A 27,800-nucleotide genomic window follows, 5' to 3' on the forward strand; every position below is an offset into this window, starting at 1 on the left:
CTTTGAGCTTCAATCAAAATGCTTGAGAATGTGCGTGCGGGTTCACGACCCAGGTACTGGGACATGCCGTAAGGGCGCTCTTCGTGGCTGCCACTGGTCGCAGGAGCCACGGCTTTGGGCCACATTCCTCTATTCGTATCTACTGACCATGTGCGTTCCAATTGCGGGGCTGGAGAAGAACCATGGATCGCCACCAGGACAGACCGATCTGTCTTAGGGGAGTGCAGCCGCACGGCAAGGATGGGGAGGCAGTCTCACGGACTTTGGACAGGTGGTCAGGAGACACCAGTCCCTGGACTTCGAAGGACCTCATGTTTGGTAAAGGAGAGACGTCGCCCAGAAGAGGAAGGCCTTTTGGGAAGATGGGTGGACACAGTGGCTGAACGGTGGGCCGCACACAGGACAGCTGTGAGGCTGGTGCAGGACCGGGAGCTGTTTCGCTCCTGGAATCGACTCCGCCGCCCCTGACAGCAACAGCAGGAGCAAATGGGAGGAGGCGGTGATTTTATATTAGGCTTCTCGACGCCCAGGAGGGAGACCTGAGTTCAATTCCTGGCTGAGGTACTCACCACCGCTGCCTGCTCACGCCCCTTGTGTGTGGATGTCAACCGAACAGCTTCCAGGTTAAGATGTCCTAGGAAGAAAGGGCTGGCAGTCTTCAACCAATGAAAAATGTATGAAGGCCGACGGTCCCATCCGGCACTGATCACAGGAAGGAGGCAGGGCTGGGAAGCCGGGGAGCATGTCGCTCCATTGTGTCTGGGGTCGCCACGAATCGGGGAAGTGACAAGGACAAACACCAGAATAAACGACCAAGAAAACTCCTTGGAGGCTCGTAAAGAGGAGAGGATGAATGTGCAGGAAGTATTTGGCTTACGCTGGGTGCTTAAGAGCCACGGCCCACTTGCCTGTCCACCTGGAGGAGGTGGCAACATAAGCTACTTATAAGGGAGACACACGTGTTGTAGGGCAGGGCCAGTTTTGACTCTCTCTCCTTGCTCCCCCAGGCACAGACCCACCCACCCCACTCCTCGGGAAGCCATGATGACAGAGGACAGGACCCTGCCCCCACCGCTGCCTCCACGTCTGGATTGGTTCGTGCACACCCAGGTGGACCAGCTGACCCAGGATGGTGTTCCCCAGTGGTTCCACGGAGCAATCTCCAGAGAGTAAGGACACACCCCCACCTCTGCCCCACCTACCCCCAGCCCGGAGAGGTTTGCAGAATTGGGAGCTCAGCTCGGCGTCTCTGAAGTCCCTCTGACCCCTAGTAGGGTTGAATCTTGCTTCCCACAGTGGTCAGTTTGGGCGAGTCACCCCTCTTTCTGAGCTTGCACTTTCTTTTCTTGTTGAACTGTTTTTATAGAATAGTTGGTTGACATCTCTTACACGAGCCAATATATCCACTCGAGTGTAATTCTGTTGTTCAAGCCCATCCAGGGAGGTCATACGATCATCACTGCCATCAGCTCACCCTCCCCGCCCCCTCCCTCCCTGGACCCCCAGGGAATCATTACTTGTGTAACTGTTCTGAAGGGTTCTCTCTCTTGGCTTTCATGTACCTTGTAATCTCAAATATACACATGAACACAGACAAGTCTAACTTGATTAATGAGGTGGAACAAGTGAAAACCAAATAGTAAGGGGAGGAAATATCGATGAACTAGAGGATCGTTACGTGGTTAATCAGTGCCGTACGACACCCTAAAGTTATCTTCCATTCTGTGAGGCCCTTCTGAGAGGGCTTTCCCAATTACCTTGCGTGCAGGTGGGTTTGGGGTCTCCACTCCATCCACGGCCCTTCACATAGATTTTGAGCTTCAACTTTCTGTATACCAATGTCCACCCACCCTGCCTCACCCAGGTGAGGCTGCTTCTTTCAGAACGGCCTCAGAATCCTTCCTAACCCAGCACCCAGTGACAGCAAGATGCAGCCTCAAGACCCTTCCTGACCCAGGGCTCCGGGCAGCTGTTTTCCCTCCATCAGCAACACAGCCCCCAGGTTCCTGCCATGTTAGGTTGTGGCCTCTGAGGAAATAAACGAGCCCCCCTAGTCAGGAGCCCCGGGGCCTGGTCTGAACTGAAGAAAGAACCTTTACTGCCACCTTTGGCATGCAGGGCCTTGAGTGAATATCGTAAAGATCCCAGAGCATAGGGCCTGGGAGTCATCTCCGGGCACGGGCAGGGCTGCCAATGAAGGGTAATGCCAGCCACAGAAAGCAACTTAACATATTTTAGGCTCTACATAAAAAAAATTTTTAAAGGACTAGAAAGAAGTGGGTAGAATGTATTTTCACATGTTATCATATGTGTTTAGAGCCCCCAGGGAACAAAAGCGGTTTCTTTGCCATCGGCTGCTAACCTAAAGGTTGGCAGTTCAAAGCCACCCCCCGTGGTGCTGAGGAAGCAAGGCCTGGCGACCCGCTTCCATAGAGACGAGAGCCAACCCGGTAGAAATGCACCTGGGTGGCCCATGAGTCGGAATGGAGGCCACCATGGTTTCTTTTGTTTTAAAAGTCACGTTGTTTTTAACCTGTGTTCATAAAATGCATTTTTTAATTTCTAACATATATTCACATTTTATGTCTATGCATAGGGTATCTGTTCTATATGGCTCCCCATCTAGCCAAAACATGATCACACAGGTCAACATGTTATCAACACTAAATAAGCACCCGTGGGATATTTTAGGTTCTTTTTGTTTGCTCCGGGTCTCCCAAACCCACCTGTTTCCATCTCGATTTGCACCCGTCACGGTTCACAGGCTCCAGAGCCACAGGGGACCTGTGGCCTCCATGTAGGGTCGCGAGGCCTGGAGGCCCCCCCAGCTTGTCACACAACCCCAGAACAGAGCAGCAATGACGAAATGATGATAATAAATGATAGTCCCCCGAACCAAACTCCCTGCCATCACGTCTATTCTGACTCCTGGCACCCCCGCAGGGTGGGGTCGAACCACCTCTGTGAGTTTCAGAGCCGGCAACTCTTTATGGGAGTAGAAAGTCTCGTCCTTCTGTGGAGCAGCTGGTGATTTCGAACTGCTGACCTTGTGGTTAGCAGCCCAATGGGGAAGCACTATGCCATCGGGGCTCCTAGGATAATAGCAATCTTAGCAATATGAGCCCTGGGTAGAGCAAGAGCAAACAACTTGCACTTGGCTACTCACAAAAGGCTGGCAACTGGAACCCATCCCACAGTCCTGCCGGAGAAAAGTCTGCCCACTTGCTTCCATAGAGTTGATATCGGGCCCAAAGCACCCTACACACAGGTCTACTCTGTACACACGGGTCACCAGGAGTCAGTCAGAGTCGACTTGGCAACACGTGGTAGTAATAACTCTAAAAACAGCCAAGGATGAGATAGCAGGTCTTAAACTCACCACGTGGGTGTTCCACCGATTCGTCCATCAGCCCTGAGCATGAGGGGTTACTTTGCACCCAAGAAAGCTGAGACTCAGAGCGGGGCAGGACTTCTCTGCGTCACCCAGCAAATGAATGGCAGAGCCAGAGGTCAAGCCCAAATGCTTCGGTACTGTGGCACCTGGATCCACCGGAGCTACATGAATGGGGGGATTCCAGGCACTGAGTGATGGGATGTGGAAGGATGTCCACCTGGGGGCTGAGGAAGGTCCTCAGAGGTCTCCTACCACCTGCAGGGGGTGAGGGAGGCCCCTGTCCTTGAGCAACCCAAGATCTGGGATGACCCAGGAAAAAATGGCTTAGGTGGCTTGTTCCTTTAGGAGTAATTCATGGCCACCGGGTGGATTCCAACTCAGAGTGCCCCCACAGGACAGGGCAGAACCGTCCCTGGGAGTCGCTGAGACTGTCTTTACAGGAGTAGAAAGCCTTGTCGTTCTCCCAAGGAGGGGCTGCTGGATTCAAACTGCTGACTTTGTTCTTAGCAGACCAATGTATGCCCACATTAGGCTACCAGGGCACCAGAGGGTGCATGGGCAACTTTTTTTCTGCTGAAAGCCATACGGATATTTCTAATATCATTTGGGGGCCATACATGTGTCCCTCATGTGACGAAGGGAATGGGGAGGTGTGCGGGCAACCTTAGCTGCTATTGGCGATTTCCCAGGTCTTATACAGCCTGTGGCATCGCGCTTATGCTTTGGGCTGAGACCCGAAAGATCATCAGTTCAAAACCACCAGCTACTCTGTGGGAGAAAGACGGGACTTCCTACTGCCATTGATAATACAATCTCAGAAACTCACAGGCACCGTTCTACCCTGTCCTGTAGGGTCACTGTGTGCCGGCAGTGACTTGGTGGCAGTGAGTTTGGCTTTTAGAGTTTTCTATGGTCTGTGGACCAGACGTTCCCTGCCCCGGCTTTAGGCCATAGGTCCCCAAACTTATTTGGCCGACTGCCTCCTTTTTAGAAAACAAAAAAAAAGGAGATTACTCAGCGCCCCCCTGGTGCTATAGCCCCTTACTTTTGCAGCTTGCTTGGATCTTTCCAGTGCCCACCCTCCCCAAAGGGGGCCATATTGCTTTAGGGGACTTCTGGGGTGGTGCAAATGGTGAGTAGGCTTGCCTGCTAGCCCAACGATTGGGGTTTGGGTACATGGGGAGAAAGGCCAGGCAATCGAGTGCTGAAGCATCAGTCTCTGTCAGCCCTGAGAAGCGCAGTTCTACTCTGAGACATAATGGGTCGCCGTGAGTTGACTTGATGGGAACTAGTTGGGTTTCAAAGCATCGGTGTTTATGATGCAGGGTTGTGGGGCTGTCAGTCCTGGGTAATAAGTACAGCCAGAGCCTGGCCCGGGTGCTGGGTGGTTGCCCTCTGACCTGCCATCTCCCTCCTCTATGTGCCCTTCCAGGGCCGCCGAGAACTTGCTGGAGCCACAACCACCAGGATCCTTTCTCATCCGGGTCAGTCACAGCCACGTGGGCTACACGCTATCCTACAGGTGAGGCCAGGGGCCAGCGGCCAGGGCGGGCCAGAGGCTTCCTCTGCGGCTTCCTCGGGGCCGAGGGTAAAGGGGTTCTTCATACCGCAATGTCTCAGGGAGCAGTCGCCACGGGGTCTGTCCAGATCCGACTGCTACAGGTCTTGCTGTGATGAGCAGTGCTGGACCCGCTGCTGCTGGGACAGGGACTGCTGGGGGCTCCAGAGCTGTCCCGTCATGGCCCTGCCAATGGCTCGGCCCGTCCAGGGGGCTGTGGGTCTCAGAGAGGGCTGCTGGAAGCCCAGAATTTGGGCTGACATCGCAGATGATTGAGAACCACCACTACTTTCCAATTGCAAATCCAAAGATGCTGGGCCAGAGGGATAATCAATCCAACGTCTTAGTTACAGACGCTGCAAAAGCTTGGACCCCCAGCCTCATGGTCACAAGTTCGGGGTCCTACTCCGGCATTTATGTCTTTGACACAAGTCACTGAGCCTCTTGGCTCATGTGGGAATGTTAACCTTTAATCCAAGAGTCCCGGAGGGCTAAGCTCTTGACCACTAACAGAAAGGCTGGAGGTTCGAGTCTACCCAGAGCCACCTAGGAGGAAAGACCTGGTGATCTGCTCCCCAAAGGTCACAGCCTTGAAGCACCTATAGAGTTGGTCTACTGTGTGCACACAGCAGGGCCGTGAGTTGAAACAGACTCAGCAGCAAGGAATAAGGACAAAGGTGTAGCACCCCGATATGAGGACTCAGTGAGCTAACGTCACGATGGAGCGCGTTTACATGTTGGGCTGCTAACCTCAAGGTCAGCAGCTCTGAACCACCAGCCGCTCCTCTGGAGAGAGGCGAGGCTTTCTACTCTGGTAAAGGGTTAGTCTCGAAAGCCCACAGGGGCAGTTCTGCCCTGTCTTAGAGGGTTGCTATGAGAGGACATCGACTAGATGGCAGGGAGCCTGCTTTTTGTTCTTCTTGGAGTAAGCACACCACAGGACATTAATCAATCAATCAATCATTGGTTATCTGAGCTTTTATTGAGCACCTGCTTAGGCTGAGACCTGACTCCAACAGTCACTTTGGCTTGTTTTTCCTGAATCTGACCTCCTGCCGGGCAGCGGGCTATGTTTTCGCCTTACTTTCAAGTAGCTGGGCAGCCGGTTGCCAGGGGATGCCAGCTCCAGGTGGTTGGGGTGGAGGGGGGATGTCCCAGCAGGCTGCCATGGGAGTGTCCCAGCAGAGGCGTGTCCCCGCAGGGCCCAGAACTGCTGCCGCCACTTCATGGTGAAGCTGCTGGATGACGGCAGCTTCATGATCCCCGGGGGCGGGGCGGCCCACGCCTCACTGCACGCCCTGGTCACCTTCCACCAGCAGAAGCCCATGCGGCCACACGGCGAGCTGCTGACCCAGCCCTGTGGGCAGGTGAGGGTCCCTGAGGGGACAGTCCCTAGCCCTGCCCGCCTCCGCAGCCTCTGGTGATTTCTGATCCAAACCTTCTCCCTGTCCCCGCATCCCGTCCACCCCGTGTGGATCGCCCCTGCCCCATGGGAGGCTGCCTCGCGGTGTGCGAGGCCTGTGCACAGGGTGCCCATCAGGCTTGTGGGTGGTGGCATTTCTTGAGATGTGCAGTGGACAGCACGTGGGCAGGGGTCAGTGGCCTGCAATGAAAGTGGCCTTCCATGCCTCTGTGGGTGGAGCTTAAGCCAGCCCAGGGTAATTGAGGAGGCAATGAGGGCAGGGTCGGGGGCATGTGCACGTTATGGCCCTGGCTGATCCCTGGCTCTCTGGCTGCTCTGGGCAGGGCAGACTCCCTTCAGAAGCCTGGTGGGTGGGCATACTTTCCTCTGTCCTTTGTGGGCGGGACGTTCCCACCTTCCAGGGGTGCCCCCCTCCCCCACTCTACTCTTGGAACTGAGCTCCGGGCGCTTTGGGCCCCACAGGAGGATCCCACACGCGTGGACTACGAGGGACTCTTCCTTTACACCAACGCGCTGGTCCAGGAAGCCGCCAGGGAGCACCCGGGGCCCTCTCAGTGCGTGGCGGAGGAAGCAGGAAAGGTGCGTGGGAGCAGGTCCGGGCTGGCTGGAGTGGGGGTGGGGTCAGGAGTAAAAGGAACCCAAAACTGCCCCAGGGTGGGACCCATCGTTCCGTGTCCACCAGCTCCCCCGATTTCTCAGAGTACCGAGATCAATGACCAAGCTGCAAGGCCACCACCGCCCCTCTGCCCGCCTCTGGTCTCCGGACACAGCAAGCCCCCCACTCACCCCCCCACCCCCAGGTCTTGGAGGTGCCCCTTGCACTCAGCTCCCCCCTCACCAGCCCTTCTGTTTCCTCAGCAGGTGTCCGCTTCCCCAATCACCCTCTTCCGTGTCCCCTTCAGTCTCGGGGTTCCCCTGCTGCTGAGTCCTTCCTGCGACCTGGAAAGGTCTTTGCTTGCAGGTTTCCATAGCTTGTCTGTCTCCCCGCTCAGACTGTCATCTGCCTCCCTTCTCAAACCTTAGGCCCCCAGAGACCTGGGAATCAGCTGCCTGAGGCTCCCCCCACCCCACCCCACCACCACCCTTTCAGAGAGGACCTGCTGAGGAGCTGCGTGAATGAAAGGACCAATGACTGCTCTAGCCTCTCAGGCCAGGGTGCTCCTGAGGATGGTGGGGACTCACAGGGAGGCAGACAGACGCATGGAGACTGGCCTCCTGGAGGAGGTGGCTTGCTTCAGGGAAGTGCAGGGGGAGGCGGAGGGGCCAGCCACGTGCAGCGAGGCAGGGAGAGCGCTCCAGGCAGTGGGACCAGCAGAGGTCCTGAGGGTCAGTGTGTGACAGGAGCTGAGGGAGAACCAAAGCCAGGCAGTGTGTGGAGAGAGCGGGGTCTCGAGAGGAAAAAGAGTGAGTGTCAGTCGTTGGGAGGTGAGAGGCCAAGGTTGGAGGCTTTGAGGATGTGAGACTCCAGCCCCAGAGTTCTTTGGGGGGTGGGTGGGTATTGGGTGGATGGGACAAGACTGCTCATAGTAAATGTTCACCAAGCAACTGAAAAGACCGTGGCCTGGATCAGGCGCTCCTCAGGAACCGGCCTGGCTGTGGGGACAGGTCTGCGTGCTTAGAATTGGCTCTGGCTTGGGCTGAGGAGGACTCAAGAGGCTGCTGGGGACACCCTGGCGGGTTTCGTTCTGAGAAGGCCTCTTCTTACCTGGTTTATCTTCAAGGCAAACATCCCATGCCAGCAAACTGGCTCACCTGCTTAGGAAGTCAGGCTGCCTTCTGGAGCGCGGTGCTTGCTTTGGGGTGGGGCTGAGTGGCTGAGTGGCATTACAGAGAAAGCCCTTGATACAGAGGCGGGCACATTTGGAATGTCAGCTCTGCCAACTGGGAACCGGGTCACCATGGCAAGTGATTTAACTTCCACACCCTGGTTTCCCTGTCTGTGAACGGCCTCAAACAGTACTTTGATGGAGTTGGACTGCAGTCTTAACAGAAGCAGCCTGCCAAGGGGTGGCTCCCAACGTCCAGCCTTTAAGACAAACAAAACTCACTGCCATCGAGTTGATTCTGACTCACGGCGACCCTATAAAAATTCCCCCAGTGGGTTTCCACGAGGATAACTCTTTACTGAAGCAGACAGCCTTGTCTTTTTCCTGCGGGGTGGCTGGTGGTTTCAAACCGTTGACCTTGCAGATCGCCCTAACCCAGTACCTAACCACGACACCACCAGGGCTCGTAGGTTTGTACAAAACCACCACCACCAACAGTCAAAACAAACGTATTGCCATTCAGACTCACAGTGACCCGCGAGGACAGAGCAGTCTGCCTCCTGGGGTTCCCGATGACCCACTGGGTCGCCACGTCACAGGTTAGCAATTTGAAACCACCAGCCACTCACCAGGAGAACGGCGAGGCTTTCTGCTCTCAGAGAGAGTCCGTCTCAGGAACGCAAAGGGGCAGTTCGACTCTGTCCTACAGGACCACTCAAGTTGGAACCGCCTCCGTGGCAGTGAGCTTGGTTTGGGGGCTACTTCATGCTTAGAGGGCAGAGCTGTGTTGCCGTGACTGGCACCAGCTCTGGACCTGCAGCGCTGAAATCATTAACTACCTGGGTCTTCACAGTAAAGCAAACAAACTCAAACGCCTGTTTCCCCCAGCTCCTGGTTGTCAGTTCAAACTCGCCAGGCAGGGCTGCTGAAGAAAGGCCAGGCAATCTACTTCTGTGGAAACCACTGTGCCCCAGGCAGCAGTTCAGCTCCGTAATGGGGTGCCATGAGCTGGACTAGGCTCACAGAATGGGGTGCCATGAGCTGGAATAGGCTCACAGTGGCGGGGTTGGTTCCTTGGTTTGCTCTAGACAAAGGAGTCGCTTCTTAAGAAAGAAAGGTCGAGGTGTGGGATCCACTTCTGGGGGTTATAGCTGGACATTTCTCAAGCACAGTGGTTTGGGGCGGTGGGGGCGGGGGGAGGAGGGAGGCTCCAGTGCTTCAGGCCAGACGCAGAGGCTCAGCAGGTGAGGGATCGTCCATTCCCCAGAGCGGCCCTAGAGGATGGATTAGAACGTCCCTCAGCATCTCCAAGGCCCTAGCCTGCAGAGTCCCCACCTGTGACTCCACACCCACTGGCCAGCTTCTCTCGTTTAGCTCTCTGGCTCCCCTAGTGGTGTTTCTTGGAATCGCCTCCCCAAAGACTTGCACTGTGGGAGAAAGAGGCAGCAGCAAACTTCGGTACAGATAGAGCCAAAAAAACAAACTCAACTGCCATTGAGTTGATGCTGACTCAGCGTGACTCCTAGAGGACAGGGCAGACGGAAGCCCACTGCGACATCTGTCCAAGCCCTCAATGAGGTGCTGCCTGAGCCCCCCCCACTTCCTTCTGGTGGGTGGCGTTGAGCCTGTCCCGACTCCTAGCGACCCCTGTGGATGACAGCGAGATGCTGCCTGGTCCTGGGCCATCCTCACAATGGTTCGTGTCTGAGCCCACTGTTGTAGCCACTGCATTGATCGATCTTGTCAAAGGTCTTCACTCTTTTCCCTTCTAGACCTCCCTGGAACCCAGCCTGCTCCACTGGTCGGAGGAAAGGACGGCTTCCGCTGAGATGGACAGAGCACCCCCGGGGAACCTCGCCTCTTCTGGCCCCCTGAAAGCCCCACTCTCAGATGCCCGTCAGAAACTCTGGAAGCGCCTCAAGACGCTCCCCAAAGCGGGCAGGAGGGCCCAGCAGCAGCTGAAATCCCACCTGACAGCCATGAGCTTGCCGTTGTTCTCAGACACCAGGTTGCCCGTGGCCACTGCCGCCGGCTTAGAGGTTGCAAGGAACAGCCATGAGGAGGCTGCGAACCAGGAGGACAACTTCTCTAGAGAACCCTGTGAGGGGGCCCACGCAGCCCCCGGGTCTCCCAGAGACAGAAATGCCTTTCGCAGGGCAGGCAGTTGGAGCGGAGTTTCCCCAGGGGACCAAGGTCTGCACAGAACAGTAGTGAAGTCGCCGTCACTGCAGGTAACCAACCAAGAGACAAGAGGCGTGGAAGAACCCCAGGACTGGCTCCCCGAGGAGTACCGCCCGCCCCCACCATTCGCCCCTGGCTACTGCTAGAGGAGGGTCCACCCGACTCTGGGACCCTCAAGCCTCAGGCGGGCTGCCCACTTCGGGCCCCTTGCTCCGTGCCACCGCACTGTGCCAGCCTGCAGACCTGTGGAGATGAAATAACGACTTTGTAAAGATTCGGTCTTCCACCTGCAGACAGCCTGGCTATTTTAAGCCATAAGCAGCGGCAGTGCCATGGGCACCTGCCATGCACCTGGCCTTGAGGTTCACTCCCTCTTTCATGCTTTGGGACAGGCCAGCTAAGCAGGCCAATGTCTGCATTTTTTAAGGGAGGCTGGGGGTCAGGGAGGAGGAGAGGCATGCGCGCTCCGAGTTCCTTCCACATGTCACCTGGTCTCTGGTCTAAAGCCACATGGCAGGACTCTTGCCAACCAAAGTGGCTCCTGGGTCAAGTCCATCCGCACCTTTAAATGGATGGTCCTCTCAGGATGCCCAGCAGGTGAACAAGGTGCAGCGTGGTGAGAGCTGGCGCCCTGAAGGTTCTCTGGACATCCAGTGGGTCCCCCAAGGACACCTCTTGGGGAGCTGCTGGTCCTTTTCGTGCCTCAGTTTCCTCATCCTAAGGAAATGGTTGACATGAGCAGCCCCTCCTTGGCTGAACTCACAGAATGTGGCCATCCTTCAGCACCCCTGAGATGTTACAGATCGCGTCCCCCAAAAAAGATGTTTCCAAGTCCTGACTCCTGAGCCTGGGCCTGAGCCCTGGCTGGAAAGGTGGCTATGCTAGCGAGGTGAACTGTAGTGAATGAGCTACACCGAGCTCACTGCCGTCCATTCTGACTCCCAGCAACCCTAGAAAGGGTTTCCGGACTCTGTCCATCTCCACGGGAGCAGATAGCCTGGACTCTTTCCCATGCAGTAGCTGATTGGAGACACCAGCCTAATGGTTAGCAATCCAACACTCACCCATCACGCTACTGGGGTTCCTGGAAGTGTGTCAGGGGACAGGAAACTTTGGGGATGGGCACACACGCCTGACTTTTAGCCAGCTCCTAATCAGGGCGTCTCCTACCACAGGAGAGCAAAGCCACGGCTCCACCTTAGTAAGGTGGGTCCTAAACCTAGTCTCTTCTGAGCAGTTGCCTTTACAAGGAGGAAACCCGGTGGGGGGGTGTTGTATGATGATGGGGGCGGGGGGCAGACCACCTCTATTAGCAAGGATCACAGCAGACACTAGGGCGCAGGGGGAAAGTCCCCAGGAGGAAGTGACACAGTCAGGTCCCTGTCTGGGGCTCTTAGCCCCTGTGGGATTATAGAGACTTTCCCCCAGCTTTGTGTCCCCCAAAGGCATGCCAACCATGAGGGGCTTTTTGCTAGCATATAGGGGGAGGTCAGATGCTTACAGACATCCTCCCTGGAGGAAATCAGTCACTAGACTACTGTAGACCCCTGCTCCCTGCTGTTAAGGACAATAAGCTACTTCTCCCAAGAGGCTTCTGACCATTAGCTTGGCTCCTGTAGGTGGGGTTTACACCCTACTGATAATGGTTTTTATGGAGAACAGATCAAACCTGCTCAGTGACATCCAAAGTTAGGCTGCCATCCTGAATCTAGGATGCGCCCATCTTGTCACATGTGTACCCCCAATCCCTCCTCTTCCTATTGGATGTCCCTAGACCACCCCCTCTCATTGTTGTATAACCCATAGTGCAGCCCCTTCCTATGACGTATGTCTTTACCTGTAATTGGTGGGCTTGCCCTCCCCCCAAAGGTATATAGGCCTGGGTTAGCAATAAGGATCTCTCTCGGCTCCTGCCTTGACCTCTCATCGGTTCCCCCTCTCCTCTCCCGTCCCCTGTTCCCTTTCCCCTTGTCTTCCTTCCCTTCCCCCTCTCTCCATGTGAACCACCAAACGGGTCTGAGGTGAGCATGCTACCATGATGAAATGTGTCTGACTCCATTATTTCAATCTCTCTTTTATCTCTCATGCTCTCGATGACTTTAATATAATATTTATATATATATATCAACTGTACACTTGTGCCTATCGAATCTGTGATTAGGGGTGGGGGGCTGGCACTCCCTCCAACCACAAGCCTCCAAGCCTCTGAGTAAACGAATGCCAGTCCCTTACAGCCGCTCAACTGCTACTTGTGACGGCAGCCCCAGAGAGCAGGACAAACGCCCACCAAGCCCATTGTTCCCGTGTGGACTCCCAACGTGTGATGGTGCCCCGGGGAGCAGAGTCCAGCTGAGCCCCCAGGGTTTTCCTGGCTGCTCTCTTTGCAGCGGTGGTTGGCCAGGCCTTTCTTCCGTGGCACGGGTGGCTTGAGCGGCTGACGCTGCAGTGCGTAGCGGAGCACAAACCGTGGGCACAACCCAGGGAGGTAGAGAACGAAGACAGTGGGCGCTTCTTAAGTTAAGATGCACCCCAAACTCCACACCCCTGCCCTTGAGGCAGTTCTGGCTCGGCGACCTCGCAGGGCAGTGCGGAACTGCCCCTCCCTCTGTCTATCTTTCCAGGAGCCGGCAGCCTCGAGCTAGCGGACATGCTGCTCAACCCGCCATGCCACCAGGGACCGTAAGGGTGAGGGAGAATGTTCCCGGAAGGGCCCAACACAGGAGGGTCAATGGGGTCTGGTTTCTGTTGCCAAAATGATCATCTCTCAGGCAGGCTAGGACCTTATAGGGTTGGTTCCCAGAGTGATCGCAGGGGGAGTGGGGACAGAGTTTCCCAAATTCACAAGGTGCAGCCAGTCAAGGAGGCCCTGGGATGTCCCAAGTGGTTGGTCCAAGTCCTACCAGAAAGGTGGGTCTTTCGAACCCATCCAGCCGTGCTGCGGAAGGAAGACCTGGTGACCGACTTCCATGAAGATTATGGGCAGGAACACCCTGTGGGCCCTCTGCTGTTTGCTGTCACACATGGGTCGCCCTGTGTTGGGGTTCACTCGAGGGCAGTGGGTTTGGATTGGGAATCTCCTTCTGGGAGCTAGAGCCAGGTGGACTTCAAATCCTGCAGTTGCAAATAACTTGCAGGGGGCCCTGGGCATGACTGCACCCCCGGCTGCCCTGAGGCCCTTCAAAAACCACGGAAGGCTGTGTCCGCCTCCGCGAAGGGCATTCTACCGCAGAGCCATCCCCTGGCCATTGGAGCAAATGTGTCTATAGCGTCTGGAGGGATTCGAGGATTGAGAGGAGGGGCCTCAAGCTTTGGGAGCCTTGAGGGGCTCAGGGGGAGGGGAGGGAAGGACAATGTGACCCTGCTCTCCGTGCTTCCTCTGTGCCCACCGAGACCTGTAGCCAGCCAAGCCTCCCAAGCACACACAGCCCCTTCCTTGCAGAGATGGCTGTCTTGGGTCAGAGAGGGTGGGGCCACATGCAGGGTCACACAGCAAAGGCAGCGGAGGGAGGGGAGATTCCTGGCTCCTCCATCCCCGGCACAAGGCTGAAGGAGGAGAGTGAGTCTACACAGCAGGCCTGATGCAGTAACACCTGTTTATTCTGGGCGCTCCGAGATCAGAGTCCACTGGGGGTGGGGGCACCCCTGCTTTCGTCAGCCAGCTCCTCCTCCAGCCAGGCTCAGATGCGGATGTGGAAGGTGCTGTATGCAAGGGGACAGCAGTCAGTGTCTTGGGCTGAACCTCCTGTTCATCGTCCTCCCACTGGCCCTGCTGAGGGTCCCCCGGGCAGGCCGGAAGCTGCATGGGACAGTAGGAGAAGAACTCCTCCGGGAGCCCCTGACCAAGACGCCACCCCCAATCCCACGGGGGTACCCAGCACTTTCTGGATTAGGGTTTGCACTGAGACGCCACCCCCAAACTTGCTGTGGGCCTCTGAGCAAATGCCTCTCCCTCTCTGGACCTCAGTTGAATGCTCTGTGGAAAGGGGACACCAGACGGACACCTTTATGGGGCAGGGGTGAGGTCTCAGGGGAAAGACCTGGGCAGACACCCAGATGGTGCCCATCAGGGGTAGGGCGCTCCTCCTGCCCTCATGAGCTGTCGTGAGCACACTCAGCTGCAGACTAAAAGGTCAGAGATTCGAGTCCAGGTGGGGCTCTGATTTGGCTCAGGGTGGCCGAGGACAGTGGCACATCTGTGGCATGCAAGCTGTTCCGGCCAAGCCGAACTGGTCGCAGCCACCAGGACTGTGTGTGCCGGACAAGCCCATTGCTGTTCAGTCCATCCTGACGCCTATCGAGTCCCCATGTGCAGACTAGACTGGCTCCATAGGGTGTCCTTAGCTGCTGTCTTTGTGGAAGCAGATTGCCAGGCCTTCCTGCCGCAGTGCTGCTGGGCAGGGTTTGCCCCATGGACCTTTAGGCATGTTGATGCCACCCAGAGACCTCATGGGGTGTCTAGTCATTCCCATTTCACAGGTGAGGGCCCTGCGGCCAGGAAGACTGACAGAATTCCACACATCCCAAAGAAGTGACTGGAGGAGTTTTCCCAAACAGAGTTAGACTGTCTCACACATCCATGGGGGGGTAGGGGGCGGGGAACAGGGGCCCCAGATGGCACCTGAGAAAATCAGGCGCCCGTAGGATCATGTTCTGGAAGTCTTCCAGGGACAGTCGCCCGTCATGGTCCCCGTCTGCCTCATCCAGCACCTTCTCGCACACCAGGCTGACCTCCTCGGTGCTGAGCTCCCCCCGCGTCAGCCTGGTCACCGTCTGCTCTAGGTCCCACGCGCAGATGTAGTCGTCATTGTTGAAGTCTGTGGGGGCGGGGCGGGGCGGGGGTGGGGGTGAGCAGGCTCATCCCCGGAGGGGGACACCAAGGCACAAGCAAGTCACCCAAGACCCTGGGGCAGAATCTGGATCTTGCTTTCAGAGTAGCCAGGGACTGTTTCAACAAGCATTTGTTAAGCACCTACTATGTGCCGCCCACTGTGATGACTGTTATCATTCACCCATTCCCACACCCAACAAACATTTGAGGCACTGCAGCAACGCTTTTTCACTCACCCATTCATTCACTCACTCAGCAAGCATGTCTTCACAAGTATTTATTGAGCACCTACTATGTGCCAGCCACAGTGATGGTCTTTTCATTCATTCATGCACTCACTAACTCATTCACTCACTCCATAAGCACTCACTCGTTGAATAAATATTTATTGAGCACCTACTATGTGCCAGGTATTACTATAACCATTTTTTAATTCGTTCACTTGCTCACTCACTCATTTACTCCACAAGCATCCACTCATGCCAGAAATGTTTTGGAACACCTACTATGTGCCCACCACTGTGATGGTTGCTCTTCTTTCACTTATTCATCCGTTCACCCCACAAGCATTCATCCAGTAAGTACTTAACAGAGCACCCACTATGCACTAGGCGCTTCAATAATGGCTTTCCATTCGCTCCTCTGTCAGGCACAGGAAGCAGTCATTGGCACTGTTTTGGAATCTCACCCGACAGAAAGTGGAGACAATGTGAGTAGATCGACGAACAAGGCATTGACAGCCTCGCTCTGTGTTGGGAGAGAAGTAGGATCGTGGGATGGGGCAGAAGACAGCATTGAGCCTTCAGGAAAGAAGGAGCCAGAGCAAGGATGCTCCAGGCAGAGGGCCCGACAGAGACACAGGCCGGGCACACCGCGGACAGAGGGCCTGAGGACCAGCGAGGAGACCAGTACCCCGGGTGGACATGGCGGGTAGAGGAGACACAGTGAAGGCACAGCAGCCTCCCCCGGAGATTTAGCCTCATCCCATCCCACCCTCCGATGCCCCCAACCCCAGGGCAGTGCACACACCGTAAATCTTAAAAGCATAGTAGGCTTTGAGGTCTCGGGGGGCCATCTCACTCATCACAGAGAACATGTCCAGGAAGTTGTCCAACGTCATGTGTCCATCCCCATCCTCAGAGAAGACCTGGGCAATCCTCTGGCGGAAAGGGTTGTCCTGGAGACAGAGGGGAAGCCAGGGCCTTTGGGGTGCGAGCTGCAGGCAACTCCATCTGCCACCCATGCGGTCTGGGCAGGGTTGTCCACTTCAGATTCCAGGGGTAGCAACGGGATCCAGGGGAAGCCAATCCGAGAATCCCATTCCCGGGGCCACTCATGTGACCGTAACTAGCCAATGAGAGGCTGCCCTGGGGGTGCCTGCTTTCTGAAGGTTGCTCAGCTGGTGGGAGGGGCGGGAATAGAGGTTCTGGGAGCCTCCTCTGGCTATCTGAGAAGAGAGGCGGGCTGAAATGAAAGCCTCCTGGCAGGAAGGCAGCCAAGAAGTAGTAGGAGAGTTCTGAGCACATTGCCAAGGCCCTGATTCCCACTGGACCTGAAATCAGCCCCGCCCTGTGGATTACGCTTGTTCCCACGAGCCAATCTTTCTGTCTCTCTTGAAAGAAGGTTCTGCCGCTTGCAATCAAGTAATCCCTACTCCCAGCCAGTCACTCAGCCTACAAGCACTGTCCAGACGGAACATCCGCCGGAGAAAGGCTTTCCTCCTCAGAAAAGAAGGGGCCTGGTGGCATGTGGGTCACGCGGTGAGCTACTAACAGCAAGGTCAGTTGTTCTAACCTATCAGCTGCTCTGCGGGAGAGAGATGAGGCTTTCTGGCCCCAGGAAGATGTACAGTTTCCGAAACCCACAGCGGCCAGTCCTATAGGGTCACGATGAGTCAGCATCGACTCCATGGCCATGGACTTATGTTTACCCCTTAGGTTAGCAGACCTTCAGAATGCAAGCTGACGTAACCACAGCCTGGAGCAGACCAGGCATCGTGAAGGTGGCACAGGGCCGGGCAGAGCTGTGCTCTGTTGTGCCTGGGATTGTGGGGGGTGGAGGACACAAAACAACCAGTAGTCCCTTGCCACTTGTCACGCAACAGGCCTGGGGTAGTTACACGAATTCCATGTCAACTTGAAGATATAAAAGTGTAGGGGTGGAGTTTAGCCTGTCAATCAGGCCTGATGGTGACTCCTTGTGGGCGGGGCCTTCTCATAAGGAAGATCCTAGGAACTTCCTCTCTCCCTCTCTCTCTGTTTTCACCTTCCTGTTGACGAGGCACCTGCGGAGCCCTGTGATGTGGCCGCCCGCCACTGGATCCACACAACTCTGCACGCACCGACCTGTGATCTGCCTTCTGCATCGCTGCATGGGGCTTCCTGACCCTGAAGAAGGACTATGGACTAGTATCGGGCTTATGGACGTGAGTTGGACTGGGCGGAGATGTTTTCTTGATAAATAATGACTTCTTGCATAAAGCGCTCTCTTGCACATATATGAGTGTTGCTGGATTTGTTTCTTAAGTCCACCTGGCCCAACACAAGGCCCTTTCCCAGTATTTTCTCATTCCATCCTCCCAACAACCCCAGGTGTGGTCCTTGTCTCTGCCCGGCGGGGCTGTGTCACTTCGAGCAAGCGTCTCCGCTGCTCTGAGCCTCAGTTCCCACCTCTGTACAGCGAGGGTCGTTGCAGCCTCCACCTTGGGTTCGACTGGATAGACTAGAGAAACAAATTCATAAACACGCATGTGTGTATAAGGGAGAGGTTTATGTGCAAGAGGAATTGAACATTGAGAAAACATCCCAACCCAGGCCGGTCCAAGGCCATAAGTCTGATATTAGCTCATATGTCCGATGCCAATCTATAAAGCCCTCTTCAGACTCACGAAACACATGCAATGAAGCCAAATGCAGGATGATCACAAGCCAGTGGGTAGAAAGTCTTTGGATCCAGTGGCATTGTGAGCATCTCAGCGCTGGCAGGGGCCTCTCTGTGGCTTCTCCACCTTCAGAGGTCTGGTTGCGTCCATGTGGCTTGTCTTCTGCAATGTCTCCCAGGGAGTGGCAGAGAGAGAGGTGTCTTCCACCTCCAAGGAGGAAGTACCAGATTTCCCAGCATTCTCAGGAGACGGCCATGCCCACACAGAAGTCTCACTGGCTCTCTCCAGATTGACAGCCTAGACTCCACCCCTACACTCTTCATCCTTAAACTGACACCAAATTAGGTGACGACCACCCGCCTCATGAACTAAGTCATGCCACTTTCAAGCTCCTCTGGGACCTTTGAAAGCCGGACAACAAGCCACGGCCAGAGAGGAATCAGTGCATCTGAGCAGTGGTGCTGGTGACGAATATCGAAAGTGCCAGGGGCTGTCAGACGCACAAACACATCTATGTCGGAGGAAGCACACGCCGGAAGGCTCATTTGAGGCAAGGCTGGCTCCATCTCATACACCTTGGCTTGGGCGAGTTATCAGAAGGGATGTGGCCCTGGCGACGGACCGTGGGTTTGGTAAAGCAGAGCGTCAACGGAACGAAGGAAGACCCTGAGAGAGACTTGGTCTCTCTCACCTCCTTGGAACCTGTGCTCAGGAGGGAGAAGGCCTTCCTGCTTGCTAGAGGGCCCAGGAGGTCCATTGGCAACAATGGGCTCAAACATAGCCGCTCTTGAGAGGAGGGCGCAGGAGCAAGCGGAGTTTTGTTCTGTCGTCTTCGAGGTTGCTAGGAGTCGGGACTGGCTCCGCAGCACCCCACGGCAAGAGCAGCCTCACAGGGATGTGTGGTGGTACCTCCCTGTTCAGACCCCGCCCCCATCCCCCTTCCCCGGCAGGGCGTACCTTCAGCTCCGGCATGCTGCCGATGAGCTCATAGGGTACCTTCACACTGGGATAGTTGGTGTAGTCTAGAGGAACCAGCTGCGGGGCCAGGTCCTGGTAGCGATAGAAGAGCCTGGAAGGGGGGATGGCGGGGGCAGCAGGAAGGGCTGGTGAAGGAGCTGGACCTCGGCCCTCCTTTCTCAAACTGGAAGCTGCATACCCCACACCCCAAAAATGCTCTGCCCCCAAGAGCCATCAGCCCCGGGCCTAGACTTTGAGCAGATGGAGCCAGATACAAACAAGTCCACCTGCCTCAATACCCACATGTGAACCCTGCTCTCTGCTCAATTCCTTCACCCAGGGCACACCTGCACGGGCATCCTGAGCAGTAACTAGTCTTCTAGGGACCGTCCTTGCTGAGTTTGGGGTACCAAGCTTCTAGCAACTTTTCTTCTTCTTTTTTGTTTCTTTGTTTTCTGTCTTTTTTTTTCAAATCAATTTATTAGGGGCACATAAAACTCTTTTTTTAAAAACATTTTATTAGGGGTTCATACAACTCTTATCACAATTCATACATACATTAATTGTGTAAAGCATATTTGTACACTCGTTGCCCTCATCATTCTCAAAACATTTGATCTCCACCTAAGCCCCTGTCATCAGCTCCTCTCTAGCAACTTCTCTTAGTGGTCACAGAACCCCCTGGGTTGTTGGATGGCGAAGGTTCCGGGGCTGGGGAGCCTGAAGTGAAGGAAGCAATCCAGGGAGGAGGAACGGCTTCCTAGAGGTTGGGATATAGGCGCTAGGCTTTGGCGCATGAGTAGGAGCTCACCAGGCAGACAGGATTAGCAGAAGGAAGGATATGTAAGGTGGAATGGGTTCACATCGAACATTCTGGGAATGGAAAGAGCCCTGGTCATGTAGTGGGTTACCCTTTGGGCTGCTAGCCGCAAGGTCAGCAGTTCAAAGCCACCAGCCACTCCTTTGGAGAAAGATGAGGCTTTCTGCTCCCATAAGGATTTACAGTTTAGTTTCAGTATTCGGCGAATTTGAGCTCATCTGTGAATCTGGCCGTGACCACAACATTTGCAAGGCTCTGCACCATCCTGCCTCTCCATCCAAAACTGGAGGCAGGGTCTCTGGAGCAGAAGGAAAGAGTTGAGAAGCAAGTTTCTCAAGAGGGCACAAGAAAGGTGTTCGGTGCAGCATGGCTTGAATGCCACACTACCTCTATTGGAAGACCAACTCTCGTAACCCAATGCCCTCGCCTGGTGATGCCATACCCTCAGGGTGGCATACTGAGGAGCAGAGAGCCTCCTGATGAGTCTGGGATCGCCAAGCTTCTAGCAACTCTCTCTTGGTGGGGGCACAGAAGCCCCTGGGTCATAAGATGATTGGGAACTCCAGGGAGGGGAGTTTTAGAACTTCAGTCCTGACTCTCCAGGCCCCTAAGCAGTGCCTCTTCAGGGGACAGCCTGGGTTGGGCTTCCTGTGTGACCTTGGACCAGACCCCCTCCTCTGGGCCTCGGTTAGTCTGTTTTTCAAACCAAGATGCTTGGGACAGACGAAGTGTCAGCCCTCTGCCCCTCTGCTCTGGGGTTGAGTGTCAGCCCTGGCTGGGCCTCAGTTTCCCCATCAGTAATCTGATCCTGGCGGCCAGGGTGACCTGCGAGCTGTCCTCACCCAGACAATGGGGCTCACTGGCAAAAGGTGGCACCATCAATAATGGATGCCCGCGCCCACACAATTGGGGCCTCGACCCCGATCACGCTGCAGCCGAACCGGGGCCAGCTTGGGTTTCACAGCTCCAAGGTCATGGGCAGGGCCCCTAGACAATGGCCCCTGTGGGCTGAGTGGTCATGTGGAAGCCCGGAACTACTGCCCTGGGTTCCCAGCCGCTTCCAGGCTCCCCAACTTGGATGCCAGTCCAGGACGCTGACCTAGCTCTGGCCTCCAGGCCCTGCCTCCCGCCTCTGGCCTCTCCTGCTCCCGTTCTCCCTGTGGCTCTCCAGCACCCTCCGAAGAAGCCCATGCCCATCAGCTGGGAGGCTGTGGTCATGTGGTGAGATGGAGCTCCTCTGCTCCTGCCAGCCATGCCTGCCACCCCCAACCACTCTTTAGCCTTACCGAGCCTCCGAACCTCTCCGTTGACAGCTCTCCTCTAGAGAGGATCAGAAAGGCGTGTCCAGGTCATAATGTGAGGATACCGTCTGCTGAACCTGGTTGGTGACCACCTGCACCCACGCCCTCCCATGCTTGACCCTTGACCCTTGACCAAGCATGCAGTCGGCCAAGCAGACCGACAGGCAGCATTTCCAAGGGCCCTCCCTTCCCCCCGGACTGACCTCATGATCTCCTTCCTCGTGAAGAAGGTGCAGTCCTGCGGAAGAGACGCCAGCGTGGTCCTTACCCTGCCCCTCAGCCTCCCTTCTGCTTCCCCAGTCTCTGTGTCCAGGGTCGCGCCCAGGCTACAGGGGTGCTGTCCCCATTACTCAGACCGGAGAACCGAGGGCCTGGCCCCAGCCCCTACCTGGTAGGCCTCCAACTGCTCATGCGTGAAGACTGTCTGCTTGCTGCCCATGGCGAGCGCCACTGCCGGCCCCGAGATGAGTCCCCGAAGTCCCCACGTCTCCCTGGGGCCACACAGGCTGCTGCACACCAGTGTCCGGCTAAATCTCCCTGCCCTGCCTGTCACCTGCCCACCTGCCTGTCACCCCCAGCCTGGACGAGACTCAAGTTACAGCACGCTGTCTGGACAACAGCCCAAGTAACGCCACAGCCACCAGAGGAAGGGCGGTTGGAGGTCCTGCAGCAGCCCCCAGCAGGGGAGCAGGTCTGTCACCACCAGGTGCGGCCCGGGACCTGGACCCCCTTTAGGGGAGAGGCAGGGTGATCAAGGGGCCGCGGGTCACTCCTGGGTCAGAGTCCAGTTCTCCACTCATTGGCTGTGTGGCCCTTCGCAAGTTGCTTGACCTCTCTGAGCCTGGGTGGTAAGATGGAAATGTATTACCGCCTCACCTATGTGTTGTGGGTCAAATTGTGCACCCTACCCCTATACAAAGGAAGCGATCCAATCCTAACTCCTGTCCCTGTGGCTTCAATCCCATTTGGGATTTTTTGAGAGTTTAACATGAGGTCATCTCGGTGTCGGAGGGTCTTCCGTGGAATGGCTTTGTCAGAAGTAAGAAGAGCCACTCCGACATGGACTTAAGCAGCTGCTCATGGGGAACCAGGAGCCACACGGAGCTCACCGAGGTACCGAAGAGCAGTAGCTGACAAGAGGCAAGAACCTTTCCCCGGAGCCATGAGAGAGAGAAGAGACAGAGAGGCAGAAAAAAAATAGATAGAGATGGAGATAGCTGGAGAGATACATGGAAAGCTCCTTCCCCTGGAGCAGTGGTTCTCAACCTTCCTAATGCCGCGACCCTTTAGTACAGTTGAGAGCCCAGCGCTAGGCCCCGCTTGCAGCCTCCTGAGCTGCGAGTAAGACCGAGCGACTTGCTTCCAAATGAACAAACCCACGCCCATGCCTACTGAGTTGATTCTGACTCCTGGTGACCCCATGCATATCCTGCCGTCCTCTTTCTGGAAGGAGCCCCGGCAGCACAGGGGTTTAAGTGCTTGGCTGCTGAGAGGCCAGCGGTTCAAACCCACCAGTTGCCCTGCAGGAGAAAGACGTGGCAGTCGGCTTCTGTAAAGATTAGAGTCTTGGAGAAGTCCTGTGGGGACGTCTACTCCTAGAGGGTCTCTGTGAGTCAGGACAGACTTGGCGGCAGCAGGTCATCTTTGTGGAACTAGGTGGCCGGCGGGACTCTCTTCCGCACTGCCCTTCTTTGAAACGCTGAGCCTCAGGACACCTTCCCCCGGGGTTAGGCTGGGTTCTGCAGAGATTTACATCAAGAAACGGCCCACACAAGTGTTTGTTGTCAGGTGCCTTTGAGTCCGTTGTGAGAGCGTTGCCGCAGCGCTGTGCACAACAGAACAAAATGCAGCCTGGTGCTGGGCCAGCCTCACAATCGCGCTATGCTTGAGCCTATTGTTGCAGGTTGTGTTAGTCCAGGTGGGCTAGAGAAACAAATTCATAGACATGCTTATGTGCATAAGAAAGAAAGGTTTATATAAAAGAGCAATTGTATATTAAGAAAACATCCCAGCCCAGTCCAGATCAAGTCCAATATTAGCACTTATGTTAGATATCAACCTATAAATTCCTCTTCAGACTCTCGCAACACATGCAATGACACCAAGTGCAGGAAGATCACAGATCAGTGGGTGGAAAGTCTTGTGGATCCAGTGGTGGTGGAGGCATCTCAGCACTGGCAGGGGTCTCCAAGTGGCTTCTCCAGCTCCAGAACTCTGGCTCCATCAGTGTAGCTCCATGTGGCTTGTCGACAGGAATGTGTAGCAGAGAGTGTGGGTCTGTCTTCCAGCGAGCTATTTATCTCCGTGGCACCTCCAAACGAGGTCATCAAGCTGTGACCTGATTGACAGACTAAACTCCACCCTTTCACTCTTAATAGTCTCGAGTTGACAGCAGATTCTGTCACTACCACACGGGCACTGTCTCAATCCATCTTGTCCAGGGTTTTCCTCTCTTTTGCTGCCCCTCTATTTTACCCAGCACAACATCCTTCTCCAGGGACTGGCCTCTCATAAGAACATGTCCAAAGTATATAAGACAAACTCTCACCAGCCTTGCCTCTAAGGAGCACTCTGGCCATACTTCCCCCAGACAGAATCGGTTGTTGTTTTGGCAATCCAATCTTCTTCACCAGCACCAAGAGTCAAGCCCGTAGACTCTTCTTTGGTCGTTCTACCTCAAAGCCCAACTTTCACATGCACACGAGGCGATTGATAATGCCCGGGCTTGGGTCACGCACCCCGTGCATAACCTCCTTGCTCTTTCAACTCTTTCAAGAGGTCTGTGCAGCAGAGTTCACCCAATGCAATTTGTCCTTTGACCTCTTGGCTGCTGCTTCCAGGAGCATTGATTGTGCAGCCGAGCAAGAAGAAATCCATGACAACAGCTTCATTTGATCGTGAAGTTGTTGCCTCTCGATTGTGAAGATTCGGGTCTTCTTTCCATTGAGTCATAATCCATCCTGAAGGCTACAATCCTTGATCTCCTCCAGCAAGGGTCAACTCCTCCCACCTTTCTGCAAACGGGGCTGTGTCATCTGCGGACCGGCGGGTGCTGATAACTCTTCCTCCCATCCTGACGCCGCCTCCTCCTCCTCCGTTCTACAGTCCAGCTCGGCAGAGCCGTTGCTCCGTGTGCAGCTTGAGAGGATGCAGCCCTGACACCCACTTTTCCTGATCTTCCTCCGCAGGGCTGTAGACGCGGGCCGATCCAGTTGAGTTGGATTCTGTGGGTCAGATCTGAGCTGGAGGTTCCCCTGACTCCTGTAGCGGCAAAGGCCGATGAGCAGGAAGCTGGAAGATGTGGGTTGATGGATGAAACGCTGAATGAATCCCAAGTGGACCCAAGTGGAGCCAAAGTTGGCGGTCCCACGACGGCTGCTGGGATCGGCGGACGAGATCACAGAAGGTCAGCGACCCGGATGCAGGATCCAGACGCAGCGGCAAAAGTCAATTCGCTTCCACTTACGGTCGGTTTATCATGAGTCGGCCACACCCCGAAGGACACCTCCCTTAGTTATATCAAGACGGTGACCTGCTTAAGGAGCTGGTACTCCGTCCTGGTCTCCCCACAACTGCCTGGCTGCTTCTCAGCCGATCCCACGGTGGAGCTGGCCACACTCGCTGAGATCCTCTCCAAGTGCATGTCCACTCAGCTGGGCCAGGATTCTCCCCGGAGATGATTTCACGCCCTCCCTATTTTAATGTCGCCCAAATCAACATGTGCCCAGTGTGCCTTTCCTTGTACCTGCACACAACCTCATGTCCCGGGAAGCAGCTGCAAAGTGCTCCAAATGGAAGCCAGTGACGGCAGGCGGTGGAGGCGTGGAGAACGCACGGGCTTCGCTACCCTGCCAAGTGAGCACCCAGAGCAGCCAAGCTCGCTTGGCCATTTTCAAACCTGGCTGGAAGCCCTGGCCTAGTGGCACTTAGTTCTTTCCCAGCGTCTTCTCTTTTAAAAAACAAACAAAATTTGATTTGGGGAAATGTTTCTCTTTACAGAACAGTTTCAGGGACCTCCCAGGCACACCCTGCAGCCAGCTTTCCTGACCGCTGTACCATTGTCTTATCTGTCCAGCTTCCCCGTGCGTAGGAAGGGATCCGAAATCCCCTGGCTTGGGTCAGGCACATGTCCGTCCTCATGTGTCCCCTCTGAGCCTCAGTCAACACTTTCCAGGGGCCTCTCACAGAGGTTTGTCTGAAGCCAGTAGCCAGTCTGATGTCCCAACGGCTGCTTCCGTGAGTGTGGGTTGCCAATTCAAGCAGAAGAAAATCCTTAGCGGTTTCTTTTTTCTGCTGACCACAATGCTGCTCACGGGTCCAGTTGTGAGGTCTGCTGCTTGTTTACCTTCAAACCTTTAAGACCCCAGGTGCTATATCTTTTGAGAGCCAGGCACCATCAGCTTTCTTCACCACATTTGCTTATGCACCTGCTTTGTCTTCAGCAATCCTGTCAGGAAGGTGTGCATCATGGAATGCCAATTTAATAGAACAAAGTGTTCTTGAATTGAGGCAGTACTTGAGTGGAGACCCAATGTCCATCTGCTGCCTTAATACTAAACCTATACATATATGCACATAGAGCTATTTCCCCATCCTCATATATAAATATATGTACACATATACATGCCTGCATTGAGACCTCTATATGTGTTTTTTGCCTCCTGGCTCTTTCCTCTATTTCCTTTGACTTTCCTTTTGTCCCACTATCATGCTCAGCCTTCATTTGGGTTTTAGTAATTCCTCTCGGTTACATTACCCTTGATCACGCCCTACCAGGCCTCCTACACCCTCCTCACCATCAATTTGGATCATTTATTGTTCCCTTGTCCCTGGGTTTGTTAACGCCACTACCTTTTCCCCCCCTCCCCCTCTCCCATGTCCCCCCAGAACTGTTGGTCCCATTATTTTCTCCTCCCGATTATTCATCCAACCCATCTTACTTAAACAGACCTACGGAGATAATAACATGCACAAAAACAAGACAGAGCAAAACCAAGCAACAACATACAACAAAACAACAAGCCAATGACCAAAACAAAACACAATAACAAGAAAGAAAGCTTGTAGTTAGTTCAAGGACTGTTTGTTGGCCTTTAGGAGTGTTTTCCGGTCGAGTCTGATGGGGCGCCAAGCCCTGGCCGCAACGTCTATTTTTGGTATTCCCTGGGGACGGGGAGAGCCTCTTGATTCGCCCCAGCCATGTTTCGATGTGGCATGGCCTCAGGTGGATAGTCATCCCCCATGTCCCCCCCCCCTTGCAGGAGTGACGCCCGAAAATGTGAGGTCTCCTCCTTCAGGTTGGCTTTTGTGGAGTGCGCAGAAGGGGGTGATGCGTGGTTCACGGCCCGTAGGCAGCCTTCTCCCCTTTTGTTCATGCATTGGTTCCTAAGATTTGTTTACCTGGTGTTTCTTCTTTTTTAAATTAAATCATTTATTGGGGACTTGTACAACTCATCTCAATCCATCCATCGTGTCAAGCACTTTTGTACATTTGTTTCCCTCGTCATTCTCCAAACATTTGCTTTCTACTTTAATCCCAGGTATCCACTCCTCATTCTCCCCTCTCTCCCCACTTCCTCCCCCCCATGAACCCTTGATAATTTATAAATTACTTTGTCAAAGCTTACACCATCTGACGTCTCCCTTCACCCACTTATTCACTGTCTGTCCCCCAGGGAGGAGGTTATATGTAGATCCTTGTAATCTGTCCCCCCTTTCTCCCTCACCTTCCCTCCACCCTCCTGGTATTGCCACTCACACCACTGGTCCTGAGGGGTTCATCTGTCCTGGATTCCCTGTGTTTCCAGCTCTGGCCTGTACCAGTGTACATCCTCCAGTCCAGCCAGATTTGTAAGGTAGAATTGGGATCATGATAGTTGCGATAGTTTATTGTGCCAGCCTGGCCGATAAACACAAGTAGGATTGATTGAAGGGCGGAGGGATAAATGGCTCGGTGAGCCTCGCCTTCCTTGTTCTGTGCTTCAATTTAAAGGGGTACACTACCTGTGGGATGCCTAGCCTGTGGACTGTGTCGCTGTAAGTTGAGGTCCCTTTAATCCAACATGATTGGAATGTTCGTCTCTGGAGCTGGGGACCGACAATTGGTGACAGTTTGTGACCTACCTTGCTGTTTGCTGCCTGGGTATATATAACCCAGCTCTCTCTACAGAAAGGGACTGGCAACTGGCGGCTCTCAAGCCTTAGATGAATGCCAGTGTCTCACTGCTTTATAATTTAACTGTTAATTTCTTGTATTATATATCTATCTTTATAAATATATTTATATATAATTACTAGCAATCTGGTTTTGTCTCTCTAGAGAACCCTGTCCAACACAATAGTGGGGGGAGGAAGCATTCAAGAGCTAGAGGAAAGTTGTATGTTTCATTGTTGCTATGCTGCACCCTGACTGGCTCCTCTCCCACGACCCTTCTGCAAGGGGATGTCCAATTTCCCACACATGGGGCTGGGTCCCCACTCTGCACCACCAGTGTTTCTTCTTGTTGTAGTGGACGCAGACGATACTTGTCCTTTTGTGACTGACTTCCTGCTCTCAGCACAATGGTTTCCAGTTCCTTCCATGTCCTGTGGTGGTGTATGCTTTCATCGCTGTTTTTCAGGGATGCGTAGTATTCCATTGTGTGTCTGTACCATAGTTGATCCATTCTTCCGCTGTTGGGCATCTGGGCTG

At 54.7% G+C, this 27,800-nt stretch overlaps 2 protein-coding genes across 2 annotated transcripts; one reads left to right on the plus strand and one right to left on the minus strand.

Annotated features, from left to right (window-relative positions):
- The first annotated feature begins 1,044 nt into the window (after window positions 1–1,044).
- Window positions 1,045–10,468, plus strand: HSH2D (hematopoietic SH2 domain containing). Its single transcript, XM_075555635.1, has 5 exons — window positions 1,045–1,169; window positions 4,827–4,916; window positions 6,154–6,319; window positions 6,838–6,933; window positions 9,914–10,468. Exons 1-5 carry the CDS (start codon window positions 1,045–1,047, stop codon window positions 10,466–10,468), a joined length of 1,032 nt encoding a protein of 343 aa, XP_075411750.1.
- A 3,436-nt stretch (window positions 10,469–13,904) lies between these two features.
- Window positions 13,905–21,548, minus strand: CIB3 (calcium and integrin binding family member 3). The gene is made up of 6 exons (XM_075537742.1): window positions 21,498–21,548; window positions 21,313–21,347; window positions 18,989–19,100; window positions 16,180–16,327; window positions 14,941–15,136; window positions 13,905–14,021 (listed from the first exon to the last, which is right to left on the minus strand). The coding sequence occupies exons 1-6, from the start codon at window positions 21,546–21,548 to the stop codon at window positions 14,000–14,002; spliced, it is 564 nt and encodes a 187-aa protein (XP_075393857.1). The 3' UTR covers window positions 13,905–13,999.
- Window positions 21,549–27,800: the final 6,252 nt, after the last annotated feature.

The sequence above is a fragment of the Tenrec ecaudatus genome, chromosome 1 (assembly GCF_050624435.1).
Source record: "Tenrec ecaudatus isolate mTenEca1 chromosome 1, mTenEca1.hap1, whole genome shotgun sequence".
Lineage (NCBI taxonomy): Eukaryota > Metazoa > Chordata > Mammalia > Afrosoricida > Tenrecidae > Tenrec > Tenrec ecaudatus.